Source organism: Scyliorhinus torazame, chromosome 7, assembly GCF_047496885.1.
Source record: "Scyliorhinus torazame isolate Kashiwa2021f chromosome 7, sScyTor2.1, whole genome shotgun sequence".
NCBI lineage: Eukaryota > Metazoa > Chordata > Chondrichthyes > Carcharhiniformes > Scyliorhinidae > Scyliorhinus > Scyliorhinus torazame.
The window spans coordinates 284,897,977-284,923,657 of record NC_092713.1 but is presented as its reverse complement, the minus strand read 5'-3'; the positions used below and the strand labels follow the sequence as shown (position 1 = coordinate 284,923,657).

The 25,681-nt window shown below is 46.1% G+C and overlaps 1 protein-coding gene across 6 annotated transcripts in view; it reads left to right on the top strand.

Moving 5' to 3' along the window:
- The window catches only part of LOC140427083 (teneurin-2-like), a 3,867,843-nt gene that overhangs the window by 3,720,915 nt on the left and 121,247 nt on the right, over positions 1 to 25,681 (top strand). For all 6 annotated transcript variants that reach the window (XM_072512582.1, XM_072512581.1, XM_072512584.1 and 3 more), the window contains 2 exons: positions 8,028 to 8,228; positions 10,481 to 10,666. In XM_072512582.1, the coding sequence (XP_072368683.1) occupies positions 8,028 to 8,228; positions 10,481 to 10,666 (387 nt within the window). The remainder of the gene's footprint in view (positions 1 to 8,027; positions 8,229 to 10,480; positions 10,667 to 25,681) is intronic.

Below are 25,681 nucleotides of genomic sequence, written 5' to 3'. Positions count from 1 at the left end.
TTCACAATTAGGGAGATTCTCTCAAGCGCAAACTAGGCGAATGTTCTAGCCTTGTTTTAATTCCTTACAAATGATCTTTTCAATCTGAATGTGAGCTCCGACCCACATTCCTGCACAGTGAACTGTCAAGACTTTTGGCCTCTAACTGTTATCTCTCTCCTGAGTCCAGGCAGACTAATATCGTCTTTGTGACATTCAGTGATGATTTAGGAAAGTCTGTATAACCTGATCTGACAGTGACCTTTGCCTCTGAAACCCCATCTTCACTGCATTGTAAATCACATAGGCTTTCTGTCCAGTTAGAAATGCTGATCAACCATTCTTTAGATTCTGACTTTATCTCATCCTGGAATCAAACGGACAATTTAAAGTAGAACTGGTTTCAACTTGACAGTCTCAACATGTTCCTTTGAACATTGGAACCGATTGTACGGCCAATTCCAGCCCCACGTGACCCGGAGTCGCAACAGAGGAAGAAATTAGATTTTATTTAAAATACCCGAGGTCCTTGATTGATCCAAATAAACTGCAGTCACCAGGTTTGTAACTTTAGCACAAGTAACCTTACGGCCAGAAAGTATAACTGACTATCTAATACCCCTTTTCCAACCCTCTCCCCCCTTAACTACTCCCACTCTCTCTCTATATATATATATACACACACACAGGAAAACAACAGGGAGGGGAAAGAATGGTGAAAAGGGAAAGATAATAAAAATACAACCATAAACCTCTTTGATGACTTCTATTTCGTGTTTTTCTGAAGTTCAGTTTTTGTTTTGATACTTCCTCCTTCTAGGCTTGAGAAGGTTTTCTCTGGCAAGGTTGTTATCTTCCCTGCAGACACGGCGTCATTCCATGTTCGCAGCAAAGGATGTGTCGGGCATCCTCTGCTTTCAAAACAATAAAGCAGCTCTTTCACTTCAGCAAGTAGAGAGTGAGAGAGTGCTCCTTTCACTTCTGCCCACTTCTTTCAGATAGGCACACGTAGGAACCAAACACTGACCATTGTCGGGCAGAACATTGTTCCTGGCCAACCACCGGTTACCAGCCAACCAATCGATACAACTTCCTCCAAACTTGTTTCTTAAGTTCCATCCGATGCTGAGGAGTCTTACTTTTCCTTTCCAAGAAACAAAGCCTGGGAATACAGTGTCTTGACAAGCAGGCTGCTTCAACCTTGAGTCTTCTGCTTAAAGGCAACTCCGATTATGGGTCCACAGACCAAAAGAATAAAATAACATAAAATAAATGAGAACAAAGGAAATAAATGGGAAGGACTCTTAGATCACTCTAACCATTGGACCCAAATATGAACAGCTTACTCTCTCTAGGAAAACCATCCAAGCCCCCCTTTAATATTTAACACCAACTCAGGCCTGTTGATAGGCAGATTACAGAACAGGTCACCTGACTTTAGTGTAGAGCAGTGTGTTGCTCTTTCTAGCTTTAGTCTATTTGCTCTGTTTAGGTCACCTTTGCTCATGAGTCGCCAGGTATCTTTATGATACCGCCACGTGGTTCAAGTTCAGGTTATGATTAATAACACAGCACACCGCTTAGTAAGGGTTAAAACAATGGTCATTTATTATATACAACAAGCAATATTAATACCCTAATACTACTTTCTATATAACAAACCTATCACTACTGGCCAATACTTAACTTAGGAAGAGCCCACCAGGTCAGGGAAACGAATGGCTTGTCCAATCAAATCTGGCCCACGGGATTCAAAAGGCTGCTACAGGTCGGTGGCTAGGTGTCTCTACCGGATAGCGATCGTTGGATTCAAACTTACGATACACAGTGGCTGGTCTTGCGAAGGTCTCGAGCAGGCGAAGATGAGAGAGAGAGAGATCTGAACTTGGACCTTCACTTTTATAGGGCCCAGGGGCTTCCCGCCGCCCGGGGCGGCCCTTGATCCTGAGTCCCAAGTGATTGGATTCTGTCCCCAGTCTCTGGGGTCGATGTGTCCAATGGTGAGGCGATTCCTCGATCGGGGGGTGGTCGCTCACCTGTCTTTGTTTCGGCCACTGCAGGTGCCGACAGGTCTGGCCCGGTATTCAATTGCTAATATGTTGCAATTGTTCCCGGGGATAGCCGATTTAGCTGTGGATGTCTGAGTAGATTAGGTGTAAACAGTCCTGAATGAAACTGCGGATACCTGGGTTGAAGGGCTGTTGATAGACCTGAGTATCGATCTGGGCTACGTTCCCAGAGCAGAAGCTGCAAACCTGTCTGCAGCTGCCTGCTTGTGTCTTTTTGGCTGCTTTTCCCAGCAGTCTTTCGGGTTAGCCGTTTTAAACTGGGTTTTGGCCAGATTAATCGGAACGCAGCCATTTTACATGGCTACAAGTGGTATTGTCACTGGACTAGTAATCCAGAGTCACAGGGCAATGATCTGTGGACCAGGGTTCAAATCCCACGATGCAAGTTTTGTTTTCATTTGTCATGGGGATGTAGGTGCCGCTGGTTGGGCCAACATTTATTGCCCATCCCTCATTGTCCTTGAACGGGTGCTTTGGCCATTTCGGAGAGCATTTTAAGAGTCAACCGCATTGCTGTGGGTCTGGACTCACATGTAGGCCAGACCAGATAAAGGCGGCAGATTTCCTTCCCTAAAGGGCATAAGTAAACCAGATGGGTTTTTACAACAATCAACAATGGTTTCATGGTCATCATTAGACTTTTCCTTCCAGATTTTTATTGAATTAAAATTTCACCATCTGCTGTGGTGGGATTCGAACCTGGGTCCTCAAAGAACATTACCCTGGAGCTCTGGATTACTAGTTCAATGGCAATATCACTATCCTACCATCTTCCCCAAAATTTGAATTCAATAAAAATCTACTGTCGATTGTTGTAAAAGCACACCCGGTTCCTTTAGGAAATCTGCCATTCTCACATGGTCTGGCCTACATATGACTGATTCCAGATCCGTAGCAACATGGTTGAATCTTAAATGCCCTCTTAAAATAAACAATTAAAGGGGTGCTCAGGTTGTTTTTTCTGAAAAGGTGTAAGGTGTTCGTATTTGGGTACAATGGCAGCAGCATCTGTGGTTAGATTGATGGGTTCCAAAGTCCGAAGGAAGATGTTGAGAACGTCAAGTTGTGAGCAGTTATACTTTAAACTGTGCGTTTGATTCCAGGACAGGATAAAGAATGGCTGATCAGCATTTCTAACTGGATACAATGTCCATGTGATTTACAATGCTGTGAAGATGGGTTTTAAGAGGCAAAGGTCACTGTCAAATCAGGTTACAGACTTTGCTGGAACACCACTGAATATCACAAAGACAATATTAGTCTGCTTGGATGTAGGACAGAGAGAGAGCAGCTAGAGGCCAAATGTCTCAATAGTTCACTACGCAGGAATGTGGGTAGGAGCTCACGTTCAGATTGAAAAGACCGTTTGTGAAGAATTAAAACACGTTGGGAGCAATTAGGGATGAGCAGTAATAAATGCTGACCCAGCCAACGACCTGAATGAATAACAAAATAAACACCTTTTATTTTACCATTAATTAAGAAAACAGTCTAAAAACATAACACCATGACGTTCATAATTGTAACAATTGTCTTGTTTCTTCCTTTCCCTTTTTCACCATTGATCAAGCTGTACATGGTAATTTTCAATGTGATCTCAGGTAGATTGTTGCAGAATGTACTGATGGATGAAAAGTTAGTTGGCCTGTATGTTCTGTCAGGTATGCGTCAGCAAAGGCAGTCGTTTGGGAATGCTAGGTGTACAAAAATGTGTGCATCCATAATCTTCAACTGAGCCAAGCCTTGTCTTCAGTAGAACCGACTTCCATAACGTTTAAGCCAGGGAAACATTCCTTAAACCAGGGGAAAGTCAGGAAAGAGTGTCAATGCCACTGTCTCTGGACCATCAGTCCTTCAGGTTGCCCTGGGTTCTCAGTCCGACTCTGAAGGTTGGGAGCAAATTAATAATCGAAAATATTTGGTCGATTCTTGACCTGGAGCAAGGGTGCTCAACAAACATGGCTCTGTCACCCGCCTCTGAACTCATACTCAATTGGAGTGACTACATTTATCCACCTTGGGACCAAATCCACTAATGCACAAAAATTAAGCTTGCAGAAAATAATGTTTATAGGGTAATTATCAATAACAACATAGCATATAATGCATGCACACCACCACCCCCCCCCCCCCCCCCCCCGCCCGTATATTTTTCACAATGGCGTATTTTCTCTATTCAATACACAAATTGAGTCCTATCTTCCAAAACATTGACAATTTTCCCCACCATATTCATGCTTAGAAAAGAATACTCAGTTGGTCGTAAAATTTATTTTTCAGTCAGTACATAATATAAATAAGAATGTTTATTCATGCACAGTGATGTTTTGAAATTTTGATAATACCTCTTCTAGTAAAAAATGTGATGTCAGTGGTAATAGCTTTATGCTGACAGAAAATTGTGAATATTCACTGAAAATGAGCTTTGCTGAAGCCAAACAGCTTTTCTACTGCATTATTTTGACATGTGTGCATTACTTTGTCTGTGATAAAGAATGTTATTTCCAAGGGACCTTGGCATTTGGAGCCTTTTAAACACAGCTTCTATTTACCTGTACCTTTGTTTGCTTCAACAAGTACAAGGAACCAGGATGTACTAACAAGTGCAGCCGGTTAGGTGCTGTCTGCTTCCAAGAACAAATTTAAATAATGGAAGATGGCTTCTCGTTTTTCTTTCTGGCATACACCAACAAGTGAAATGTTCTTTGTGAGTGGGTCCTTCGGCACCTCCAAACCAATGCTTAGTTTGACACTGCTTAACACTAAATTGACATTTCGACTCAGAGAGGCCACAGGATTATTGTAGTGTCAGGTAGAACATTGTCACAGTGAGGCAGGAAAGTGTGTTTCATTTTGGAACTCAGTTGTAGGAACTTGCATCTGAAATTGCTTTCCCTAACCTGTGAGTTCATGCATAATATTTGCACAAGTTTGATAAATTAAGGGGAAATGTCATCTTTACAATGTGCCCTACGAGAGATTTTCCGATGCAACATACAGGGCTACCTAGTGACAATTATTGGTCACACAATAGCTGTACTAACATTGGAACAGGGAGAGCATTTAACCCATGCTATTTCAGTTGCAATGTCATTTAATTCATGTCCATCATTCTGGCTCACTGGCTTATAACTTGTTCAGCAATGCCTTCCAGCGACTTCTTCAATTATGACATTGCTGCTGCCCATTGCTCAAGTAAAATATTCAAGCAATTTCAACATGCAAAAAAAAAGGAAAATGGGATGAATGCCAGTTCTTTGTAACCCTTTCCTGAGCGGAATTATCAATTCTCTGCTTTAAAGTTCATTTTCTTTAATCAACTAAAATTGAATCCAACACCAAGATTAAAGATCTTTCCACAATACAATATATATTTTGCAGCATGTTCAGTTAAACACTGTGTACTAAAGGTACAATGCAACCTTGTCTAAATAGGTGAAACTATAAGGACCTTGCAAGTGAGTATGACATCGAGCAATTCTAAAAGTATTGAACTCACCAACTAGCTTCTGTCTCCCAGCATCATCTAGCCCCTGCACCCAAACATTTTTGAAACCATTATATGTATTTTTGTTATTGCCAGATTTAACTTTTCCAATCATTTCCTCACTGAGCTCCAAGCAACAGGCTCCAACTCAACTACACCTGTCCCTCATTAAATCCTCTTGACCTAAATTATCCAGCTGTACCAATGTCCATTGTCTCCATAATTCTATCCCTAATGCATAATTCTATCCTTAATTATGTATACTCCCATAGACACATACCACCCTTTGGCAACCTCTTTTGGTCTTATGATTTGTTATATACTTACCTGTTTCATCTTTAATGGTAGAATCTATAACCATCTCAGCCCACAGGGTTTCTGGCCCCACCTGTCACTGCCGCATCTCTCCTCCCCTTCCCCCTTGGTGTTCTCTTTCCCAGAAAGCAGTTGAGGCTTTCCCTGCAGAGTTAGGAGAGTCAAGGTTCACAGTGGACAGACAGGAAAATGAGGTTGAGACCACAAACAGATCAAGCATGATCTTATTGGATGGCTTAGTGGGCTCGAAGCACTGAAGGCCTAATCCTGTTCCAAGTGCTATGTTCTTAAAACCGAAGAAAATCTTGCATTTTATAGCACTATTCCTGTCCACAGTATGTCCCAAAGCACCTTACAATAAATTTAGAACTTTTGAAGTATAGTCACTGTTGTAATGTCAAAAAGAGCAGCCAATTTGCACACGCCAAGCGCCTACAAATATCAATGTTATAAGGAGCAAATAATCAGTTTCCTGTGACGTTGATAGAGGATAACTATTGGCAAGGACATTGGAGATAACTCTTCCAAGCTTCTGCAAGTAATTGATTTTCAGCAGTGAGACTTAAAGCCACAACCTTCAACTCAGAGACATGAGTGCTAGTTACAGAGCCATAGCTGACTGTCCCATAGAGCAAGTTTGAGTACAATATTTACCTCATTAAAGATAGAGTTGTTGCATTAAAGATATTACAGGGCATTAAGTAATTTGTTTACAGCTGGTTTGTGGTTTACCAGCTATAAATGCCATATTACCATAGGTATACTGTGGCTACAAGAAGTCAGAAGCTGGGAAATCTGTGGTGAGTAATTCACCTCAGTCCCCAAAGCCTGTCCACAATCTACAAAGTTCAAGTCAGGAGTCTGATGGAATACTCTCCACTTGCCTGCTTGTGTGCAGCTCCAACAATACTCAAAAGGTTTGACACCTTCCAGGACAAAGCAGTCCGCTTCATTCACAGTCCAACCACTACCTTAAATATTCTCTCCCTCCAGCACAATGGGCAGAATATTGCAGGGGGGTGGACGGACAGATTGCATCCCCCTCCGCCCGCCCTCGGAGGCAAAGTCAGTGTGGAGCAAACTTGCTCCATGCCAGCCGGCCTCACAGCCGTAAGGCACTGTGGGTGGGCTAAATTGGAGCAGTGCAGGAATTCCGACCCTTGTTGGGGAGGATGTCCTGCCCTCAAGAGCTGCGGGCATCCAAATGGCTGGCGGCTCTGTAAGTCCCAGCAATGGCAAGAGCGCATTACAGGGTATTGCCGGAACTGAAACCAGGAACAAGAAGAAGGCCCATGGATTTCAGAGTAAGATAAGTCTGGGTTGTTGATCAGGCAAGTTTGGGAAGTTTAGGGCAAGGTCTTAGAGGGATGGGAGTGTTGCGTTCTACGGAGCAGGTGGGTAGGAAAAAAGGGGGGTACTACCTTAGATGAGTTGCACTGCAGCAACTCATCATGGCTTCTCTAACAGCACCTTCCAAATCCGTAACCGCTACTGCATGGAAGAACAAGAGCAGAAGATACATAAGATTACGACAACCTGTAAGTTACCCTCCAAGCCACTTGCCATCCTGATTTGGAAATATATCGCCATTCCTTCACTGTCACTGGGGAAAAATCGTGGAACTCCCTTCCGAACAGCACTGTGGGTGTATCTCATAAACTGCAGCGGTTCAAGTAGGTGAATCAACACCACCTTCTCAATGCTGACCTAGATGCTGTTAATGAATAAAAAAACAGTCATTTAATTGCATACATTAGACTACACTGTTGTTCAATCACTGAAGCTTCTGGATAGGGGAGGACCAAACTGGATTTGTTAAGGGCAGACAGCTCAATGCTAACGTCCGGAGGCTTTTAAATGTAATTATAATGCCCTCCGAAGGAGAGGAGGCAAAGGTGATGGTTGTGATGGATGCTGAGAAGGCTTTAGATCGGGTGGAGTGTGAGTACTTATGAGAGACACTGGGAAGGTTTGGGTTTGGTGAGGGCTTTATTGACTGGGTGCGATTGCTCTACCAGGCGGGGGTAGCAAGCGTGTGCACGAACCGGCTGAGGTCGGGGTGCTTTAAGCTACACCGGGGGACGAGGCAGGGGTGCCCCCTCTCCCCGTTGAAAATTGAGGTTTCCTCGCAGCACCTGCAGCATTCCATGATTTTTGTGTCTCTTGATATCTTTTAGTGGACTGTTTGGATCCAACATGCTCAAATCATGGAGTATGTGCCCAAGGGGACTGTCACTGCAGCCCAGGTTGGGGTGGATTGAACTGTGAAATTCCTAGAGCCCAGTGCCCGGACCAGTGCACAGGACATGGCACCTACATTCCAGAAACAGGTCTCTGCAGCTGTGACCCAAGTTGGATCGGCCCGGACTGCTCAGTTGGTAAGGAAATTAATTCTCTGCACGACGAACTAGTACAAAGTAGGTGTACTTAAGCTCCATCGGATGTGTACCTTGTCTTGGAAATGAGACTGCAGGACCTTTGCTCTATGAATGTATTCCTCTGAATTTCCTCTGACCATTACTTCATTAAACATTTACTTTAAATCAGCTTCTTTTCTGACTTTAGAAAGGCTTTCAGTATCACCTGAGTTGTAATTAAGAGGGAGGCGTTGTTGGACAGTAAGTTGCATGTCAAACAAGCCAAGGTGCAGTGTTCCATCTGCTACTAGGTAATGAAGACATGAGAACACTTGGATACACTTGGGATATATCTCATTAAGTCCTTGGATGAAGAAAATGAGTAGTCCAAATTAAATGTCTCGGACTGGCAGACAGCCAAACTTAGTACCATGAAAAGTGACTTAAACTAGATGAATTGATTGGAAGAAATGACAAGTCCAACAGTAGAACAACCATGGGGCATATTTAAATACAAGGAGGCACATCAAATACAGGGAGGCATTCTAATTGGCAGACGAAAAATTAGATTTAACTAAGGTCTCACATCAAATGCAGAAGAAGTCAACAAGAAACGTGGAAGGTCTGAAATGAAACCAACAGAGAAATAAGAAAGGTGAAGAAAGAGAACAAAAAGGGTGGATGGGCAACAAAAAGGGAAATAGTCAAAACTGTTCGAGGACTTTCATGGTATTCAAAGAGGTAGGTACATTTAAAATTGAAGGCAACCATCTTGTATTTGAAAATGATGTACAGCATTGCATTTTGTAGTTTTTGATGTTTTTGTCTCTTGTGCCTGTTTAGATTAATTTGCTGAATTAATGAAAGTTTTGGTAGACTGTGGTACTTCTGATTTGCGACATCCTAGAAATCTGAATGAAAGCAGGACCTTGGAGCTCAATTTTATCTCCCTGGCAGGCATGTGGTAAAACGATGTGCCCATCCAAGAGTGGCAGCCCACAGTTACAGCCAATATTAATGGCCAAGCCTCATTAGGGTACCACCTGCTGGCTTGCCAACCAAAACGGCCAGTGAATCGGTGGGAGGCAACATACCGGCTGTTAAAATTGAGCGGCAGAAGGCTGCCCGCAGGTACAAGCCCCAGACTTGCGAACGTGCGCCAGGAGATGGAGAGGAGTCCAGAGCAGGCCCAAAGTTTCCCTGTGGAGGCCCCAAGGAAAAATTAATGCCCCTCCTCAACAACAAGGAAACTAAAATAAAACTTTTTTTTTTTAAAGTGCTTTGCTTGCTAATCCAGGCAGGGATTGCCTGACAGAAAGGTCACCACCTCAACCTTCACTCAAGACTCAGATTTAAAATAGCAGACTAGGCCCCATTGATGTCATTAAAATCTAATCTGTATATTTTAAAGCAGATCCTGCAGGCTAGGGGCGGGGGTCTTTGCTGCCTGAATTTTTAAATTACTGTCGACCAGGTGAGGCCGAAAAAGCAGTATGACCCACTTTTCATTTTTACTGACCACACTCCCTTTCCTCAAGCCCGGATATGTCTATTTTGCAGTAAATGGCAGAATTTATCAATACTGGTTTCAGGATAAGTATGCCCCAACAATTTGCAACTGACCTTTGTACATTACTTAATTTAAGAAACAATAGTCTACTTGATAAAATGGGGACTTTCAACATTCTTACCTTTCTATCTTCCTTGTTTGATCTTAAAGTGACAGTGTCTCATATTCAACTCAACAGTGGAGAACAGCTTGTTCTGGGTTAGAATCTTAATCATTAAGGAACTGTGCCATACATCTCCCTTATACCTGTGGTTGGAAGGTTTTCCTGTCTAAGTGTTGCAAAACCTAATTTAAAACTTTAAGGGCATAATAGAAACATAGAAAATAGGAGCAGAAGGAGGCCATTCGGTCCTTCGAGCCTGCTCCATTATTCATTGTGATCGTGGTTGACCATCCAACTCAATAGCCTAATCCCGCCTTCCGCCCCATATCCTTTCATCCCCTTCTCCTTAAGTTCAATATCTAATTGCGTTTTGAAAACATACGTGTTTTGGCCTCAACTGCTTTCCATGGTAACGAAACTCCACAGGCTCACCACTCTCTGGGTGAAGAAATTTCCCCTCACCTCTGTCCTACATGGTCTACCGTAGCCTCAGATTGTGAGCCCTGGTTCCGGACACCCCCCACCATCGGGAACATCCTTCTTGCATCCACCACACTGTCTAGCTGTCGTGTCACTTGAAATTCTGTTTCCTATCTTCAGAAGTATGCTCGGTGGACTGTGGAACCCATGGCGTTTGCATATCTGGTGTGTGCCGGTGTGAGGAAGGCTGGACAGGCATTGCGTGTGATCAGAGGGTTTGTCACCCTCGCTGCACAGATCATGGAACCTGCAAGGATGGAAAGTGTGAATGCCGAGAGGGCTGGAATGGAGAGCACTGCACCATTGGTAGGCAACAGGGTTGATTGCTCCTTTATAATCCACACTTCATATAAAAAATAATAGAATTGTTAAAATCATGCTATCTATATGAGTATATCTCCTCTGAGTGAGTTTGTGATCCTAGCTCTGCAATGGTATAGGCAGGGACGGAAATGGAAGGAAAGAGGTGGAGAGGTGCTCCAACGTCAGAAAGGAATGACAAGGTAAGAGGACATGTCAACATTAAGGACCTCTGTGTGACTCCACATGATGGTTGACAGAGCAGTAGTAATATTCTTGATTATCTGCCTCACCCCTGGAGTAAATTGTGATTGAAAGAAAGAAGAAAGATTGTGTGAAACAAAGATAATCCTTTTGTAAACAAAATGTCCTCTACACCTAGTGGTGCAGTCTACCCAAATGGGAACAGAGTCCCATAGCGCGATTAGCAGAGTGTTTCCCAGCGCTCAGAACGCCGAGGAATGCCACGCTAATGAGCGATCATTCAATTAGATAGGGGCCTCCAGCAGGGAATGCATGGCTGAGGCCGCACTTAGTCCCATTTTCCAGCGAGCGGCGCTCCTCAGTGCAGTTAGAGATCGGGACGCCATTTTTAAATGGCATCCCGTTTTCCCTACCCCCGATGTGACCCCTGAACCCACCCTAAACCTCAACTCAGCTAAAAGGGGGTCCTTGGTCCCTCCTCATGCAACACAGGGCACCTCCAGGCCCAATCCCCATTGCGTGAAAAATGCTAGCTTGGAACCTTGGCAGTGCCAGCCTGGCCACCCTGGCAATGCCCCTGACAGTGCCACATGGACACCTTGACAGTGCCAGGCTGGAACCCAGGCTGGTAGTGCCAGGTTGCCAGGCTGGCAATGCCAGAGTGCCACCCTGCCAGAGGGGGGCCTCTAATCCCCTAGGTGACCCCCAAGTGCCATTCCATCTAGTCCCCATTTGTGGAGACCAGCACTGAATGGCACTCGCCCAAGGCGAGGGAGTTGGATCCCATGCCTTGATTAGATCTCGGGAATGCATATTAGAGTGAGACCTGGGGCGAAATTCTCCCCCAACGGCGCGATGTCCGCCGACTGGCGCCAAACACGGCGCCAATCAGACGGGCATCGTGCCGGCCCAAAGGTGCGGAATGCTCCGCATCTTTGGCGGCCTAGCACCAACATTGAGGGGCTAGGCCGACGCCGGAGGGATTTCCGCCCTGCCAGCTGGCGGAAATGGCGTTTGTTGCCCCGCCAGCTGGCACAGAAATGCGGCACATGCGCGGGAGCGTCAGCGGCCGCTGACAGTTTCCCGGCGCATGCGCGGGAGCGTCAGCGGCCGCTGTCAGTTTCCCGCGCATGCGCAGTCAGGAGAGTCTCTTCCGCCTCCGCCATGGTGGAGGCCGTAGCGGAGGCGGAAGGGAAAGAGTGCCCCCACGGCACAGGCCCGCCCGCGGATCGGTGGGCTCCGATCGCGGGCCAGGCCACCGTGGGGGCACCCCCCGGGGTCAGATCGCCCCGCGCCCCCCCCCCCCCCAAGACCCCGGAGCCCGCCCACGCCGCCTGGTCCCGCCGGTAAATACCAGGTTTGATTTACGCCGGCGGGACAGGCAATTTCTGGGCGGGACTTCGGCCCATCCGGGCCGGAGAATCCAGCGGGAGGTCCCGCCAACCGGCGCGGCCCGATTCCCGCCCCCGCCCGATCTCCGGTACCGGAGACTTCGGCGGGGGCGGGGGCGGGATTCACGGCGGCCTACGGCCATTCTCCGACCCGGCGGGGGGTCGGAGAATGACGCCCCAGCTGTCTCACCCAAATATGCAGATTTGCCAGAAAGGTATCCCGGCCACAATGGGCAGGATTCACATCATGACGTCTCACGGGATCACGTCAGATCTCGCGAGGCGTGGCGAGCCGGATAGATATTGGAAGAGGATTAGTGACACGGCCAGTAGATCTCGCCCTCGATATTTGACAAAGGGTGAAGAATTCCATCATGGTTTTCTATCATTCTCCTCTTCATGCATCCTCTTTTCTCTTGGCAGATAAAGTGATTTATCCCTGCAGTAAGAATAATCCTTTGGTAGAAATCCAAAATCTGCTGCTTTTGCCTTTTAACCCATTACTTACTGATCTGATGAATAGCTGGAACTTAAAATAAAAGTGCAAATAAAAAACACCTGCCTGATTCTGAATTATGTGTCCCCAGTTTTCCTACTTTTATAATATAAACACAGAAGAATGTATTCAGACCCCACATCAAAGACAGCCAAACCTTTACTACACTCAACACAGTTAATAAAACTGAATTACAGGCTAAGCTAATTATAGCTTTTGAAAGACAGCCAAGCATTCACAGTGACGTGAGAGTAGCCCTTGGTGAAATGTGAACAAAGAACACAATTAAAATTGCGCAAACTCTCTCTAACCTGCAGCAGATGGCTTGTCAATCAAAGCAGTCCAGAAGCATTTCTTTTTAACTCAGTAATAGCTGCAATATCTGCTGAGTTCAGGTTTCTCTCCTGTGTGAATCACGCTCCACCCCTTTTCCTTTCCTGGCAGCATTTAGATCTGTTTGAAATGGGGAGAAACCTGGACAGCCTGCCAGACTCCATGAAAATCTGGCTCGACATGTTTCACAAAAAGAAATGAAAGGCTTGTCCCCAGTTTGCAGGCTTGGTATTCTTCATATTTAATCATGCCATTTCCTGCAGTATTGGAGTTACTCAGAGCTACGTAGAATCTGCAGCACCGAAACAGACCATTTGGCCCAACTAGTCTATGCCAGTGTTTCTGTTCTGCATAATTGCTTCCCAATGTGGCTTTGCCTGATCTTTGAACATGTTTAACAAACTCGGGCCTTCCTTTTTCTGTTGTATGGAGCAAGAAGTAACATAAATTTGGAGATTTGGCTTTTCCTTCATAGTTCGATCTTGAATCAGGCATCATAGAGACAGAGCTGAGAGTGATTGAGTGCGTTGTAAAAAGTTGTAGTTAATAATCTGGTGTGTCTAAAGAGAAAGGGTTATGCTTGTGTCAGATCTCAGTTCCTGAGAAAACACAATTCGTGCCTTGCAGTTTGTAATGAAAAATTGTCAACCTTTCATAACCAGACGCAACAACGTATGAGGTGTTATGACGTGTCAAACCTCAAAAACAGAATGGGAACTGTAGTTAAATGGAAGCTGACTGAGGGCTACCATACACAATCAGTGGCACATCAAAAAATAGCCAAGCCAACCTATCCTGTAACATGTGAGAGACTTTTTGCAATTGGTATCAGAAATCTCACATCTGTGATAGATTAAAGAATGCCAAGGGCACACGTCAACACCATGAAGTGTATAGAACTGTCTCTACCATGATGGATTCTGGAACTCAGGCATTATATTATAGCAGCTTCTAAACTCTCGACCTCTACCACCTCGAAGGGCAAGGGCAGCAGGTAGTTGGGAACACTACCACATGCAGGTTCCCCTCCAAGCCATATACCATCCTGACTAATAACTATATCACCGTTCCTTCACTGTTACTGGATCAGAACACTAGAACTCCCTTTCTAACAGCACTCTGAGTATGCCTACACCACATGGACTATGGCGGTTCAAGATGGTGGCTCACCACAACCCTCTCAACGGCAATTAGGGATGGGCAAGAAATGCTCCACCGATACCTACATGCTGTGAAATAATTTTTTTAATGTGCAGCAAGAGGCCAGGGATTAATCACCGGGAGGGAAATTCTGAATACATTTCCCAGGAACCCCTAGGCAGTTCGAAGTGAAGGATCACAAAGATACATTTGCATAAGACTTTGTTCTTTGAAGATATTTAGCTTCATCCTCAAAATTCACGATTCCACAACAAAAGCATCAGATCTTAAGCTCTGCAGTCCGACCACATCCAGCCATGAATGGTGTTGACAATTAAACAACTCACTGGAGGAGGAGGAGGCTCCACAAATATCCTCATCCTCAAAGGTGGAGGAGCCCAGCCCATCTGTGCAAAAGACAAGGCTGAGGCATTCACAACAATCTTCAGCCAAGTGGATGATACATCTCCAGAGATCCCCAGCCAATTTGATTCACTCCACATGATATTAAGAAACAGCTGAAGGATATTGCAAAGGCTATGGGCCCTGACGATATTTCAACAATAATACTGAAGACTTGTGTGCCAGAACTTGCCGCACCCCTGGCCAAGCTGTTCCACTACAACTACAACACTGGCATCTACCCGGCAGTGTAGAAAATTGCCCTGGTGTATCCTATACACAAAAACAGACAAGCCCAACCCTATCAGTCTACTCTTCATCATCTGCAAAGTGATGGAAGGAGTCATCAATGGTGCTATCAAGCGACACTTACTCAGCAATAACCTGCTCACGGATGCTCAGTTTGGGTTCTGCCAGGGTTACCCAGCTCCTGAACTCATTACAGCCTTGGTTCAAACATGGACAAAAGAGCTAAATGCCAGTCGTAAGGTGAGAGTGACTGCCCTTGACCTCAAGGCAGCATTTGACCGAGTATGAAATCAAGGAGCCCTAGCAAAATTGGAGTCAATGGGAATCAGGGGGAAAACTCTCAGCTAGTTCGAGTTATGCCTGGCACAATGGAAGATGGTTGTGGTGGTTGGAGGTCAATCATCTCAGCTCCAGGACATCACTGCAGGAGTTCCACAGGGTAGTGTCCTAAGTCTAACCATCTTCAGTTGCTTCATCAATGACCTTCCTTCCATCATAAGGTCAGAAGTGGGGATGTTCGCAGGTGACTGCACAATATTCAGTACCATTTGCCACTCCTCAGATAGTGAAGCAGTCCATGTGCAAATGCAGCAAGACCTGGACAATATCCTGGCTTTGGCTGACATGGTAAGTTACATTCACGCCACACAAGTGCTAGACAATGACCATCTCTTACAAGAGAGGATCTAATCATTGTCCCATGACGTCGAATGGCATTACCATTGCTGAATCTCCCACAATCAACATCCTCAGATTTACCATTGATCAGAAACTGAACTGGGCTAGCCATATTAAAACTGTGGCTACCAGAGCAGGTCAAAGGCTAGGAATCCTTCTCATCTCCCGACCCCTCAAAGCCTGTCCACAAGGCACAATTCAGGAATATAATGGAATACTCTCCACTTGCCTGGATAAGTGCAGCTCCAACACTCAAGAAGCTCGACACCATCCATGCAGTCCGTTTGATTGCTCTCCCTTCCACAAACATTCAGTCCCTCCACCACCGACGAACAGTGGCAGCCATGTGTACCAAGATGCACTGCAGTAACTCACCAAGGTTCCTTTGGTAGCACCTTCCAAATCCATGACCAGTGCCATCTAGAAGGATAAGAGCAGCAGACCTGGGAATCCCCCCACCTGGAGGTTCCCTTTCAAGTCACTCACCACCCCTACCTGAGGATATTTTGCAGTCCCTTCACTGATGCTGGGTCAAAATCCTGGAATTCCCCCCTTAACAGCACAAAAGTTGGGCCGACACCTCAGGGACTGCAGAGGTTCAAGAAGGCAACTTACCACCACCTCCTGAAGGGCAACTAGGGATGGGCATTAAATGCTGGCATAACCAACGACGACCACATCCCAAAAATTAATTTTTCTAATAAATCACTGGGGGAGTTGTGACTTGGGATAATACTGTAAACATGGGCACTAACAAATTCACGTCACATTTTAAATGCCTCCCGATTTTTTTATTCCAATTGACGTAAATTCAATGCCAATTCATTATTGCTTCATTTATACAGCCACACAAAATCAAATTGATGCATGATTAATGACCACTAAAGCGAGGTTGTAGTCCAACTGAAGGCTTTAATAAGCTAGATGTTTCCCCCAGCAGCTCAGGTACAGAATGAAGGCTGCTGGGGCGGCACGGGCTCTTATACCCAGCCTAGCAGGGCGGAGCTACCATACAGCTTGACCAATAGGAAGCATACAATTTCTACCAATGGTGTTCCAGCATTACCAGGTACCGTAATACCTCTACTACCTCACAAACTTATCCACATTATTTTTTAAAGGAATTGTGAAGGAGTTTGTGGTTATAATTTTGTTTGCTTATCTTGGACAGTCATAAGAGGAGGAAAAGACTACCAATGTGGCGAAGAAGGGAAAGGAAATCAACTGTGAGACAATATTTCAGCAGTGTGAATCAGGCTTAATCATCAACCTCGATAGTTCATTAGGTTCTAGGCATTGCTCAAGAAGTGTTAAATCGACATGGTTCTGCTTGATTTTCCTCTGTCAGCCATAATTTTAGAAAACGAGGGCTAAACTCGACAGCCCTCAAAAACTGGCACGGGAATCACAATGTACTGTTCGCTTGCATCCATTGTTTGCCACTCAGACAGCATGGCAGTTCCATGCTGCCGGCCCATTTCAATGATTTCCGCATCCAGCTAGCACTAACTGGCTGGACACAACAGTGGAGACCTGCAGCGCCTGCATGAGCGATGGTCACTGCTAAGACATGCAGTCCCCAATGCTGAGGAGCCTGTACTGACTGCTGAATTCAGGGTCAGGGGTCTCAGCGAATAGTGCTCGTGGGTGGGGGAAAGTGGAGGACCGAGTTCAAGAGGCTGGAGGAGAGATAACGGAGATTTGGGGGAGGGGTAAGGCCTTGGTGGTGGAGGGGTGAAGGGCGGGCAGGAGAGAGGGGTGCCTCCAATGGGCCCATGGAGCCCCAAAGTAGTATTTCCCTGTCACCTGACACCAGCCTGCGCAGCTAATACTGTCAGGCTTTCCACACGACATGGGCTTCCCTGACGATAAATAACCTGCGGCAGCTAGATGAGATCCTCAAGTGACCATTACTTGGCCACTTATGGGTCTCAAATGGCCTAAGGATATGCAGGCCGCCTGACACTTTCCCTGGCCCCAGTAAAACGCCTATCAGGTTATGGACTCAGCTCCTGACTCCTCAGATACTGAAGCAGTCCATGTCCATATGCAGCAAGACCAGGTCATCAATCAGGCTAGGGCTGAGAAGTAGCAAGTAACATTTGGACCACAGAAGCTTCAGGTAATTACCATCTCCAATTATAGAAAATCTAACCAAACTCACAACATCTATCACTCAGACGTACAAGGACAGCAGATGCATGAGAAAATCACCACCTGCAAGTTCTCCTCCAAGTCACGCACCATCCTAACTTGGGACCACATTGGCATTCCTTCACTGTTGCTGGGTCAAATTCCTGGAACTCCCTTCCTAACAGCGCTGTTGGCATAGCTGCACCGCATAGATGCAGCAGTTCAAGATGGTGGCCCATCAACACCTTCGAAAGGGTAATTAGGGATGACAAATAAATGGTGGCATATAGCCATCAACGCACACATCCCGTGAGAAAAATAAGTATCACCTCTGGTGACTGAACATACTATGTGCCTGAATGAAGGTAGAGATAGGATGCACTCCCAGATTCTGAAAGGTCAGTTCTTAAAACAGCTCATGTCAAAGTGGCTGGTTGCAGTAAAGAAAATAGCCTTTAAACGAATGTCTACCTAAATCTTCCTGGTTTTGGTGAACCTGGTCTCTGGCAGATTGTCAACACCTCTAATCCTATAATCCACCACCGCCTAAACCACTGAGTGGTCCAAGCATCTGCACTACTGTGGAACCTCCAAATTTTATCACTGCTTCACCCTGGGAATTCCTATGGGATCAAGGCATCCATTTGCTGGCCTGGAGAAAGTTATGCCCTTCCATTGTTATGATGGAAGGGAGCAAGACAATAGAATTTGTTTACTAGCTAATATATTTAGCCAACAAGATCTGTGGGACTTATATGTATATGTATAAAATTCAAACAACTCGCTTTTAAAAGGGATGCTTAATAATGAAACTCAGTCTGCTTCGTGTATGATGGTTACCTAAAAATCAGATTTAATTTGTATAGTTTTATAGATTGCTGAATGAAGACTGATTATTTTGACTGATAGGTTAATTATACGTCGGAAATTCAGTGCCTGAGACAAAAATATGTCACCAAAAATCTAGCACCAAGGACTGCACTGGATAGTTAATCAAAAGGGTGATAGGCACAATCAGGAAACATCAAAAAGAACAAGCAAAGATAAAAGGTAATGGAACATTAATTAGCAATGTTCCTAAACCTGTCAAACAAATATTTTTATCTTTTGAAAAATAAAAATGCTTTATTGAAATATTCTTAGGAATTAGAGATGAAGTAAGCTGTGTTTGTATTTGTGGGTGTTAGGAATAATCTACAGGTTTTAGTTTACATTTTTGCTTTAAGTTTAATTTATATTTCTGTATTTGTATTTTAAGAAAAAGGGGACCCGAGTACAGGGGCAAAATTCTCCGGTATCGTCGCGATGTCCGGCGACTGGGACCCAAAACGGCGCAAATCAGTCGGGCATCGTGCCGCCCAAAGGTGCGGAATGCTCCACATCTTTGGGGGCCGAGCCCCAACCTTAAGGGGCTAGGCCCGCGCCGGATGAATTTCCGCACCGCCAGCTGGCGGAAAAGGCCTTTGGTGCCCCGCCAGCTGGCGCGGAAATGACATCTCCGGCGGCGCATGCGCGGGAGCGTTAGCGGCCGCTGACGGCATTCCCACGCATGCGCAGTGGAGGGCGTCTCTTCCGCCTCCGCCATGGTGGAGACCGTGGCGAAGGCGGAAGGAAAAGAGTACCCCCACGGCACAGGCCCGCCCGCGGATCGGTGGGCCCTGATCGCGGGCCAGGCCACCGTGGGGGCACCCCCCGGGGCCAGATCGCCCCGCGCCCCCCCCAGGACCCCGGAGCCCACCCGCGCCGCCTTGCCCCGCTGGTAGGGTAGGTGGTTTAATCTACGCCGGCGGGACAGGCATTTTAGCAGCGGGACTTCGGCCCATCCGGGCCGGAGAATCGCGGGGGTACAAACTGATATCGGGTCACTCCATTACTGGACGGTCAACCGGTAAAGATGGAGGTGGACACTGATACTGATGGAGGTGGACAACTTTACTGTTGATCGAGTAGCCTGATGGGGCGGCAGTTGGCCTGGTTGTTGTGGACAGATAATACCTGAGCAATTTTCCACATTGCTGAGTAGATGGCAATGTTGTAGCTGTATGGAACAGCTTGGCTGGGGATGCAGCTAGTTCTGGAATACAAGATTTTATTACTATTGCCGGAATATTGTCAGGGCCCATTGCCTTTGCAGTGTCAAGTACTTTCAGCAGTTTCTTGATTTCATGTGTAGGGGTTCGAATTGGCTAAAGACTGGTACCTGTGAGAAGGAAGTCCCCAGCATTTCGAGCTGAAGATTGTTACAAGTATAAAAGCCTTGTATGCTATGCTGATGTGCTGGTCTCCCCCTTCATTGAGATGGGTAGGCCTGATTCAGAATCTGTTGAAATTTACCTCGGCCCAATTTAATCTGGGGCGAAATTCTCCCGAAACGGCGTGATGTCCGCCGACTGGCACCCAAAACGGCGCCAATCAGACGGGCATCGCGCCGCCCCAAAGGTGCGGAATGCTCCGCATCTTTGGGGGCCGAGCCCCAACATTGAGGGGCTAGGCCGACGCCGGAGGGATTTCCGCCCCGCCAGCTGGCGGAAACGGCGTTTGTTGCCCCGCCAGCTGGCGCGGAAATGACATCTCCGGGCGGCACATGCACGGGAGTGTCAGCGGCCGCTGACAGTTTCCCGCGCATGCGCAGTGGGGAGAGTCTCTTCCGCCTCCGCCATGGTGGAGACCGTGGCGGAGGCGGAAGGGAAAGAGTGCCCCCACGACACAGGCCCGCCCGCGGATCGGTGGGCCCCGATCGCGGGCCAGGCCACCGTGGGGGCACCCCCCGGGGTCAGATCGCCCCGCACCCCCCCCCCAGGACCCCGGAGCCCGCCCACACCGCCGTGTCCCGCCGGTAAGGTAGTGATTTAATTTACGCCGGCGGGACAGGCAATTTATCGGCGGGACTTCAGCCCATCCGGGCCGGAGAATCGAGCAGGGGGGCCTGCCAACCGGCGCGGCACGATTCCCGCCCCCGCCGAATATCCGGTGCCGGAGACTTCGGCAACCGGCGGGGGCGGGATTCACGCCAGCCCCCGGCGATTCTCCGACCCGGCGGGGTTCGAAGAATGTCGCCCCTGATCTTTTCCAACCATGTTCTTCCCATTAGCGCCAGATAATTTATTTTGACTATGTGCAAGGACAAATCTAACATCTGTCCATTTACTTGCACTGTTACATCAATACGGCCACGAAATGGAACCACTTCTCTCGTGTAGATTTTTAACACTATCTTCGAGGGTTGCAAAGGAATATATTGGAGCTGTTCTTGATAAAGTCACTGGAACCGGTGAGACAGCTGCCTCAGTGTCCACCTCCATCTTTACCGGTTGACCGTCCAGTAATGGAGTGACCCGATATCAGTTTGTTGCACCAGCAATAGGTAATTTAATACCTGTTCATCATCGGACAGTGAATCAAATTCCTTCTCAGGTACTTTTTGTACCATGTGGATACTTTTTCCTTGATTCAACTTGTTATTTGTTTTATTCAACTCTTGCTTCCTGCAACTTTTGCCTGAAGCTTGCTTATTTTCCCAACAATCGCATGCAAGATGGCCGATTCTGCCACAATTTCGGCACATGATGTCTTTGCACCAACAATCTCCTGCTGAGTACCTGGTTTTTGCACACCTACGGCAAGTGCGAGTCTGTTGTTGCATTGAAATTTTTTTCAATAAATTTAGAGTATCCAATTCCAATTAAGGGGCAATTTAGTGTGGCCAATCCACCTACCCTGCGCATCTTTGGGTTGTGGGGGCGAAACCCACGCAAACACGGGGAAAATGTGCAAACTCCACACAGACAGTGACCCAGAGCCGGGATCGAACCTGGGACCTCGGCGCCGTGAGGCAGCAGTGCTAACCACTGCGCCATCGTGCTGCCCATTTTGCATTCAAATTTAAGTCGATATCTTGTGAATTCCTATGTTTAAACTCAACTGTTGAGTTCTTTTGACTGCTATATCCATGAATACAACCACTTCCACAGCATGTTTTAAGGTCAGGTAGCTTTTCATACCGGCTGCTTTTGAATAGCTTGGCTCCTTAAACCACAGATTAATCTATCTCTGATGGTATTGTTTAACATTTCTGAATTGGTAGTGTTTGGCCTGTCTTTTCAGGATAGCTACAAACTGTGTAATCAACTTACCTTCTACTTTGACAAAGCTGGCATTTCAGATGACTTTGACAAAAAATCATCCAGACTCAAAACATTAGCTCATTTCTCTCTCCACAGATGCTTTCGGACCTGCTAAGATTGTCCAGTATTTTCTGTTTGTGTTTCAGATTTAGCATCTGCAGTAATTTACTTTATCACCTTCTCCTTGGTTGAGTTGTGCCTTCTGTGATGACTAAAGGTTTTGGTGGATAGTGGCGTCGCAAAATTCCCCCCCCCCCACGGCCCCATTCTGCTCAAGAATATTGGGACTCCAATAACTGCGGCTATTTTGTTAGCTTGAACAAATCAGTCAAATCATTCTGTATATGAGCACCATCAGTCTATTCCCATCAAATAGTCCCACGGCTCCAAAGTCTCCTGCCATTTTTCACGATGGAATAATCGACGTGCATACAATATGCCACAGATTTTTTGCATGACCTTACTTCCTTTCTCCCCAAAACAAGGCACAACTCGAGCTCAGCCTGTTTACCTTTGTGTTTTGCAACACAAAATTTGCAGCTCTAAATTTGTTGTTGCAGATACTTGCTACTCACGGCCCACATGGTTCATTATGGCAGAGCATGAGGCGGACTTCTCTCCAAGGTTGTTTCCTTTGGATTTTTCAGTTCCACCAGTGGCTTCAACCGTTTTTTGACACCCCCATCGCCAGTTTGCGTGTAGCAATCATAGAATTTACATGAATCATAGAATTTACAGTGTAGAAGGAGGCCATTTGACCCATCGAGTCTGCACCGGCCCTTGGAAAGAGCACCCTATCTAAGCCCACACCTCCACCCTATCCCCGTAACCCAATAACCCCACCTATCCTTTTTAGACACAAAGGGCAATTTATCATGGCCAATGCACCTAACCTGCACATCTTTGGACTGTGGGAGGAAACTGGAACACCCGGAGGAAACCCATGAAGACACGGGGAGAACGTGCAGACTCTACACAGGCAGTGACCCAAGCCAGGAATCGAACCTGGGACCCTGGAGCTGTGAAGCAACAGTGCAACCCACTGTGTTACCGTGCCGCCCGCAATGATTTCAGTTATTTATAACTTTTTCCGGTGCCGACAAGTGTTGTTCACCTACCTCGTCGCCAGTTTTTGTGTGGTGGTGGATTCAAGATTGAATCTGCAGCTTTGGCGGTTCAACCAAAACGTAGAGGTTTATTTAGAAGATGTTAACACTACAGGCTGCGATGTTAGTCTGTCCAGTGGCCTGCGCAAATGGACGGAATGACATCATGCAATCGTTCTCTTAAAACGCCCCTGTTCAGCTACAAGGCTGCTTGTAAAGTAATGCTAAAAACACAGTGACTGCACAACAGTGTTCAACAGGGAAGAGGAATGATTCATCAGCTGAGGGGCAGGCAGTAGGTGGTAACCAGCAGGAGGTTTCCTTGCCCAACTTTAACCTGATGCCATTAGACTTCATGGGTCTGAAGTCAATCTTGAGGACTCCCAGAGAAAACTCGCTCCTGCATATAAACACTGTGCCACCCACGACCTCTGGTGGGTCTGTCCTCTGGGTGGGACTGGACATTGCCAGAGGTGGTGATGGTGTCTGGGACATTGCCTGTAAGATATGATGCCTTATAGGACTATGTCAGGCTGTTGCTTGACTAGCCTGTGAGACAGCTCTCCCAATTTTGCAGAAGCCCCCAGATGGGGAGGATTTTGCAGGGTCAACAGGGCTGGGTTTACCGTTGTCATTTCTGGTGCCTAGGTCAATACTGATCTGTTCAGTTTCATTCCTTTTAGATTTTGTAGCGGTTTGATACAGTTGAGTGACTTGCTTGGCCATTTCAAATAGCATTAAGTGTCAACCACATTGCTGTGCATCTGGATTCATCCATAGGCCAGACCACGTAAGGATGACATTACTTTCCATGTCAGTAATGAATCAGATGGGATTTTACTATAATCGGCAAGGATTTTGTGGTCACTGTTAGAGAGACCAGCTTTTTTTTTTAAATCCAGATTTATTGCTTGAATTCAAATGATGGGATTTGAACCCATGCCACGGGAGCATTAGCCTGGACCTTAAGATTGTTAGTCCAATGACATTATCACAATTCCACCACAACCCCTCATGTAGGAATTCTAGTGGGTGACATTTTCCTGCTAATCTTGTCTCCTTTTGTTCAGGTAAGTTGATTTGAGGTAGACACAGAAATGACCCCCCCTCCCCCACTGCCCACCCATCCAGTAACCACCACTGCTGTCCAATGGGGGTGGCACTGAATGCATGCTTACCTTTCAAGTGAAAGAAAACTTGGGCATAATGGAGTTGGCCCCTCGTAAGTTGGATAAATTGGAAACACTATGGGTAGGCACAAGAGGCAGTAGGAGTCGATCTTTTGACAACCAGAACAGCAGGAGGAATTAAACCTAAAGCAGGGACTAGGGATAAAAACAGAGATTATTCCTAAAGAATACAACTACAGATAGGACGATGGGCTGACACACTTGTGAAAATAACTTAAAAGCGCTTCAGAATATAATCTACAGTCTTGTTCAGTCCTCTACTTTCCAAAGTTCCAAAGTGCTGATTTAACTCCGAGGTAACCGAGGCGCAATGTTGGCCACAGTATCAAATTAAGCAGGGAAAATGATTCAGGATTCCTGATCCTGGCCAACGTTCAGTGGTCTTGATGTACCATCAATTCACTACAAGACGATGAGAACGCGTGAACATAGGCTTTATTATCCAAGAACTTGCCTGCCTGTGACTGCTGTAACAATGAGCGCCGCCCTTAGGTGGCAGGTCTATATACCACCCCGGGGGGGACGGAGCCAGAGGTGAAGCCCACCAGGGTTCCAGTACATTACATGGAAGGAGATCATATTACCATTCCCTGGCCATAGGCCACAATACTATACAGACAACTTATATTATGGTGAATACATTCACCACAGGTCCCAAGTGAAAAATCTAAGTGTATATGTGTTGGAGCACACAATGAAGCCACAAATATGATAAATGTGACAAATATGAATTCAGACATGAAACTGTAGAGCAAAATAAGCCTCAGGTAATGGCGCACAAGAGAGAGAGAAGGGTCAGCGCCTTCCAACCCTCTACCACCTATCAGGACGAGGTCAGCAGAACCACAAACCATCCTGACCTGGAACTAAATCGCCGTGTCTTCGCAGTCGCTGAGTCAAAGTCCTGGCACTCTCTCCCTAACAGCTTCGTGGGTGTGTCTACACCACATGGAGAGTTCAGGGAGACAGCTCAGCACCATCATCAGAGGAGCAATTAGGGATGGGCAATAAATGCTGACTTTGCCAGTGACACTCACGTCCCAATAACAAACTTTAAATGAAGGGTTTGAAAAGCAATTAATGCTCCAAAACATTGGGAAAAGTGGCAAGACAGATCAACCAGGAAAAAAGTACAAAATAGTGGATCTCTCTTTCTGCAGATAAACATTCTAATAAGTGATTAACAAGATCAAAGAGGTGAAATTGATATTTGGCACCAGTAGAACATGGTGATAGTGAAATTACAATCCGTTTTTTGCAATGGAATAAATTTTGAGTGTCCATTCACTATCAACTGTTTTGTGCTGTTCCTGAAGACCAAATACTGCGGTGGGAAGCCTGTGTTTAATCTCAGAATCAATAGGACAAAAATCCATTCAATACTTGCTTTGCTGTTGGAGTGTTGCATAGAAAGGATCCAGATCTATCCAAACTCGTTGTCCAAATTACCAGTTAAGGATGATAATTTGCCACCCAAGAAATCAAAGCTCATCATTCGTAGTTCAACTGAGGAGACACATAAAAAGACAACTGAAGTAGAGGAATAAGTTCAACAAAGTAATATTGACAGGATCC